This window comes from Electrophorus electricus, chromosome 17, assembly GCF_013358815.1.
Source record: "Electrophorus electricus isolate fEleEle1 chromosome 17, fEleEle1.pri, whole genome shotgun sequence".
NCBI lineage: Eukaryota > Metazoa > Chordata > Actinopteri > Gymnotiformes > Gymnotidae > Electrophorus > Electrophorus electricus.
The window spans coordinates 5,569,874-5,576,468 of NC_049551.1; the positions used below are offsets into that span (position 1 = coordinate 5,569,874).

At 38.1% G+C, this 6,595-nt stretch overlaps 1 protein-coding gene across 1 annotated transcript; it reads right to left on the reverse strand.

Moving 5' to 3' along the window:
- Window positions 1–367: 367 nt before the first annotated feature.
- LOC113571602 (zona pellucida-like domain-containing protein 1) lies at window positions 368–4,983 on the reverse strand. Its single transcript, XM_027000637.2, has 10 exons — window positions 4,965–4,983; window positions 4,705–4,833; window positions 4,210–4,430; window positions 3,845–4,029; window positions 3,241–3,313; window positions 2,503–2,600; window positions 2,231–2,311; window positions 1,690–1,858; window positions 1,184–1,285; window positions 368–553 (listed from the first exon to the last, which is right to left on the reverse strand). The coding sequence occupies exons 1-10, from the start codon at window positions 4,981–4,983 to the stop codon at window positions 368–370; spliced, it is 1,263 nt and encodes a 420-aa protein (XP_026856438.2).
- Window positions 4,984–6,595: the final 1,612 nt, after the last annotated feature.

Consider the following 6,595-nt stretch of genomic DNA (forward strand, 5'->3'; position numbering starts at 1 on the left):
GAAGAAGCATTCCTGATCCCCTTTCTATAAACTAAGGTGTCATATATTTTTTAGATCAAATGTTTTCCCATGATATATCTCTCAAAGCTCTGCCCTAAGAGTTTCATCTAGAAATGATTAAAAACTGGTGATCAGATACCCCTTTCCTTCATTAAACTTCACCAATGCATACATTCTCATTTGTACATAATTTCACCCAGTGATACTATATGAACCAAAGATTACACTGTTGCCCAGGAAATGCAAGTCTTAATAAGATGTTAGCCTTGATAACAGTAGCTACAGTGAACCCTGCTCTGTCCCCCAGTAGCAATAGAGTCTTCTATCGCCTCCTCTCTGGAGCGAGTTCACGGCACGCCACGGGCCTTTAGCTGCAGAGCATTTTGGAGGAGATGATGTGTTTCTTGGAGAACACAGCAGCTCCCACGAGAATGCCAACACAGACGAATGCCAGGATGCCCACTGCAACTCCGAGCCCAACGGTGGGGTCCGAACCACTCCTAGCGCTGGTCCCAGCTGGGAGAGACACAAACAGGGAGTCACTTTTAAATCCCTTTTATTATGAAATAATGTTGCAAGAAAAGGCTCCCCCACCCATCCTTAAAAAATGCATTTATGTGCATTATACTACTATGAGCTGTGTATATCTATAATGAATCTGAAATAATAATAATCTTGCCTCTTCTGTGTTTCAGAAAGATGTAGCTTACCTTGATTTGTTGATGATGTTGTTGGAATAAAATGTTGGTTATCTCAAGAAACCTTGTCAAATGTTTGTGAGAGACATTCACCAGCTACCTTATTAGAAATATGTGCCAATTTGTTGAGTACACCAAATTAAAAGGTGCATTTAATAGCCACATAATTGCAGACTGTAGACTGACTGCATCTGTTAACAATTTGTCTTCAAACTTCTATTACATTTGCCACCCGTCCGTTTTTAACCACAGGAGCTCAAATGTCAGCCGCTCAAAAATGCCAGCCACCAGCCATCCTGTGGTAAGAAACTGACTATTAAAGTCTCTGCCTCTACATCTACAAGGTGTTTCAAGCTAATAAATACTTCTAATAAAGCCAATGGTGAATGTAAGCTTAAACATTAAACCTACATTTAATGGGCTCCTTACTGCATTAATATGATCTGTGCATGTATTGCTTATGATTTGAAGTTCTTACAGCTGACAGGTTTGGTGACGATGAGCGGGGAGACGAGAGTGGTAGAATCCGTAATTCCATTTTGGTTGCCAATGTCTACCTCTCTTCTCCTTCTGCCCGTAGGACATGACTAGTAAGATAGCAATGAAGAAAATGAGGGGCTGTCTAAATGATAAAATTATAAACTATGATAAAGTTCAAGATGAGACTCTGGATTTCAGTACTTATATATATATATATATATATATATATATATATATATATATATATATATATATATATATATATATATATATATATAGAGAGAGAGAGAGAGAGAGAGAGAGAGAGAGAGAGAGAGAGAGATTTTGCATTGACATAATGAATTGGGATGAATGTCAAGGTCCAGTCATATGTACAAGCTATAAATATTGTATCTTTCATCCTGTGCGTGTGTGTGCGTGTGTGTGCGCATGTGTGTGTGTGCGTGTGTGTGCGTGTGCGCGTGAGTGTGTGCGTGCAAGTGTGGGTGTGTATGTGTGTGTGAGAGCTCACCTTAAAGGCTTGGCAGGCACTAATCTCACACAGTCGAGTGATGCAGTGTAAGTAGTAACTGGAGATAGACTGGTTCCTTTGCTCTGTGAAGCGGAAGGCAGGAAAAGAGAATCGTGCATTCTGACTTGCACCATTCTCTGTCAAGTTGGTCAGTACGTCTTTGTTGCACCTTGTGAAAATCAAGAACACAGCTTATTAGTGCAAGATAATTACTGTTATTCCTAATGTTCTCATTTCCAAAGAAGACTAGGAGGCGTATTAACTTTCTCGTTATAAACTCATGACATTTTGGCTAACTACTCAAAAAATAAAATATATAAAGCAAAAAAAAAAAACACACAAACAAACAAAAACTATTAGTGACAACTAGCTAATTATGAGATTATTACTAACTAATTATCTATTAATTAGATTTGCTAAAGTAGTCAGGAGTATGTTTATTAACTAAAAGAACTAAGAACTAATTGATCTTAATTTATAGTCATGAACAGTCATTGTATTGTTGTATTGTGGTGGCTGACCGATCAAAAGTGAAAGTTACCCCACAAAGAAGTTAAAGAAGGTGGAGTTAGATGGATAACGGGCCACAGTAGCATAGCATCTATCCAGCAGGACAAAATACCTGTGATGAAACAGAATCACATTCTTTAATGAACCCTCTGTACTCTGGATCAAAATTTCATCCTAGGCTCAGAATTTCCATTGGCAGTGCGATTTAGGCCATGACTGGGTTTAATCATTTTCTTTCACCCTGATCATTATCTGCATAGTCGCTTCATTTTTTAATAAAATAAGGGTTCAATAGACTCTTACTGAGCAGTGAGGTTGGTGGCTGTGACCAGCACATAAACAGTCGTCCGCAGTTCAATGCCCTGAGCAGGAATTACCAGGGGTGTGGTGTAGCCTGGATCCTAAATGAAAAAGACAAATGTCAAGAATTGAGTGATTTCACAGAACATGGGAGTTTGGTAGAGGCAGAAAGATGGGTCAGTGTGATGCGTTTTATACCACTTAGCCCTCAAGCACTCAGTGTGGCATGAGACCTAGTTACACTAAACGATCACGTTATTAGGTGCAGCTCTTCCCTAGTTGCGCCTTGTAGAGTACCGTGAATTCTACATTCACGTGTAAGTTGTAGTCCACTCCTGCTGGTACAACTTTAACCGTCTGCAACAAAGTCATGTGCACTTTGTACTTACTCAATCAACTTGTCATGAGTGGCCTGATTTGGAACAAAGGTCAGGCGCTAGCTGGATGCTTTTAAAATACATTATTCTATAAACATATTTTTAAATCCCATTTAGGTATAGATGAATAAAACCTAAACTCAAACATATGGATTTATATATCCTCGCACAGTAATCCCCGGTCATTTCCTGCCTTTTTCTTAAAACAGATCATTAATGAAAGAGACTATAGTGAAATGCATAGTGAACAATATAAATCACCACCAGTTAACTGTTAAGTATACCAACCTGACCAAAGCAATTAGCCTTGATGCACAGCTATAGAGTGGCAAGTAATAAAGTGATATGTAAAGGTGTTCATTACACTGTAAAGCTTCAGACTCAGGGTGCTGATGAAGCTGCCGTTTCGGTCCCTCACTGCAATGGCAGAAGATGACCTGTTGGGGGGAGGTTTAGCATTCGATCAGCAGCGTGGAACTGGGCATTCACCATTGCACCCAGTGCAGGTGCGGTTGTTAGCAGCTGTCATAGTTGTGGTGGTTAGAGGTGATCATAGTATTCTGTGTAATCCTAAGCGTCTCAAAAAATTAAGACCTCCCTAAAATCTGTTTCCTTGTGTTTAGTCTTGAGTAGCAGATGTAAAATCTTCTAGCTACAATAGAAGAGGAGAGAGTGGTCAGAGAGCACCTCTACAGAGCCTAGTGCTCTGTTCCATTCCACTGTAACTATCAGAGGGTTTCCCAGCCTTCTTTCACAGACATCTAATCTTAGGGCCTTCTATATCTCTGCCTTAAGTACAAGTCACATCTACCAAAATATACAAACTGGAGATTTTCTATTCCATAATAGTCTCCCGCTAAAACCTAGCATAGCTAATTTGACAATGCAGAAAACATTCTTGCAGTAAGAAAGAGCTATATTGTTGTGTCTATCCATAAAGGACTTTGTTAACCATAGGAAATACTCACACATCAATTCGTGAGTTGTTGATCAGGTATTCTAGTGGATAGGAACAGGAGTAATAGTACTTCAGGTCAGTGTTGTAGGTCACGACACCTATTGTGGAGTCATATGATCGCACCACACCACTGATGTTTACTGTCTGGATGTTGGAGAAGTCGGAGAATATTCCCGTGCCTGCGCTGTTGGTGGTCTGTGGAGAACAGATGCAAGTTGTTACATGAACCTTCTAAACGGATGAGCCATGCAACTGTATTCTGTTAAATACCACATGCGATCATATTTAACATATAAAGTTACAAAGAAATTACAGTAAAACAAGAATATAAATCTAATATTTACAAAAACAAATGAAAATCGCTCTGCATCTCACCGTAAGGGTGCTGCCACAGCCATTGGTAATATTAATGGGGAAGGTATATCGGACCACCGGAGGAGCGACAGAATTGTCCACAGTGCCAATGCAGTTTTGGTCATTCATAATGTTGTTTAGGATGAGCTGTGACTCATTGAAGCCAGAAAAGAGGACAGGACAGATCTGTATGGCTAGACTTATGTAATTGGTGCCGCAGTCCACAGTAATGTCACTGTAGTCTAAAAAAGGGAGAAAGGCTCTTTTAGGATGTGGTTCTGATCTGTGGCAACTAGATTCTGGATTCCATAGTGAGCTAATTCCCTGGAGATGTTACTGGGTAAAAAGGACTCACAAATCTGAAATCAACAATTTACTGTGTCAAAGTATTTCTGTAATTGATGATCGAAGACACTAAATGGTAGTAGTTTTGTTATGTATTTTTTCCATCTATGAAATCCAAGTTATTGAACTGTGATTCGGTCCCTCTTATCAGAAAGTAAAATAAGACCATACCTGGCCGTCTGAAGTGTCCAGTACAGTTAGCTGTTGATGGCGCTATTAGCTGGCTGCTAACAACATTTGTGGTGATGGCAAAGAGAAAAAGCTGGAGCAGCATTTTCCAGATTTTGGCTGAACTAACACCTGTTCAGAAAAAAACACACCAGCTCAGTTCAGTTCAGCAGACCAGTTCAGTCAGCATGGAAACATCCAGGAGTTTAGTAAAGCATCATGAAGAAGATCCCACGTAACAGGCCTCGGGCACAAGCACGCACCTTGAATCAGATACCTCATCTTCCCCTTTGCTGGGATTCCCGCTTCCTTTTGGACCAAATGGGGTTCCATGAAGTATTTTTATAGTGCATGCCTCTTGGTAGGATTGGCCAAAAATAAGGTCAACACAACTTGTTGCATCTCTTGTGTCTAGTGTGTGAGAACACCCCTTTTTGTGAATAGCTTACCATGCTCCATCCCTGAGGACATAACACACCCAAAACCCTAAAAGATTAATGTCTGAAAAAAAGGTCCATTGTCATGCGTCAATGGATTATTTTCTTTGTGTGCACTTCTAAATGCAGAATCCTTCTACATCACAATATGAAACGTCATAAAGTAAATGTTGATGCCTCGGGGAATAAAACAATATCTCAAAGGATCTCTTTCTGGATAGAAAGTCAAGTCTGTATGTTGACCTAGAGATGAGTCTTTGAAACATATAATGAATTCATCTTAAAAACAAAGCACCATGAAATAGTGTAGCACTGTGTTTTTACATTGCAAATTTGTATCTTCAAATTACATGTTATGAAACTGTGGATACACACTACAAAGCCAAAAAGAAGTCTGCATATGTTAGTTTTAAAAATGAGCAAGTAAAATTGTGTAATCAGATTAATAATGCATTGTATGTAAATATCCTTGTTTTAATTAAATAACTTTAAGGGGGTATTTTGAACATCATGAATGCATTTGGACTGTATTGGATCTAAGCCCTCAGCGGAGTGTAGAAACCTCTAACAATGCTGGTGGATGCTCTCTCTGCTAAGAACTTATACTCCACTACCATTTAACTCAGTACTTAAGCAGTAATTTTATCTGATACTAGTTTCTCTAGTTGTTTTTTAGGAGGGTAAGTATTTTAATTGTGTGATTATTTTAAGTATCCTTTAATTCAGAACAGATTTAGGTTAGATACCTACCGTTTTGATGATATTTGTAATGTGATATTGGGTATTCTATAAAGTCAAGATTTGCTTTTTCTTAAAACCTATACAGTATTTTACTCTAAGTTTTAAATGCTTAGTAAACAATTATAAGTTGTAATTATTAAACATTGTATGAGACCAGCCAACATGAGACCAGTGAAATACAGTAATCCTGATTTTCCTTTAACAATTAAACTTGTTACCAGTTTCTACATGAGAACATTTCTAGATTTTTACTGGTAGTTGTATGCTCAGAGTGCACATTTTCATCATTTAAAACAATTAAAAACTAATAACCTTGAATAGGTCCATACAGTTAATGGAGAACAATTCACCACATGCTTAGTTTTAGTGACTAATTTTATGTTTATTTAGAACAGACTTTGCTTTTTTGATAATAAATTTTAACTTTAATTAAATTGACTTAGAACTGAATTAGAATGTATTAATAACGTCATAATGCAAAGCAAATGCCTATCAGCATTCATATAAAATGGCCTATACAGCTCATTTTAATGTAGTTTATCCTTAGAAAAAATAATACAAAAATGTCGATGTTTTTTCTTCATAGGATAGCAACTTCATTACTGTCGTGGAATAGGTCCTGCAGGATGAACTTCACTGCATCTTTAAGTGCATTTTGGCCTTCAGACTCCAAGGTATGTCTTGATATGTAATCATAGAAACATTATGCATGGAGA

Bases quoted from the DNA above. Each gene is read 5' to 3' on its own strand.
- LOC113571602 (XM_027000637.2), bottom strand. The intron at 4,431-4,704 runs GTATGGTCTTAT...TCCCTTTTTTAG, and splicing joins TGGACACTTCAGACGGCCAG to ACTACAGTGACATTACTGTG. The intron at 4,030-4,209 runs GTGAGATGCAGA...TGTTCTCCACAG, and splicing joins GCTGTGGCAGCACCCTTACG to ACCACCAACAGCGCAGGCAC.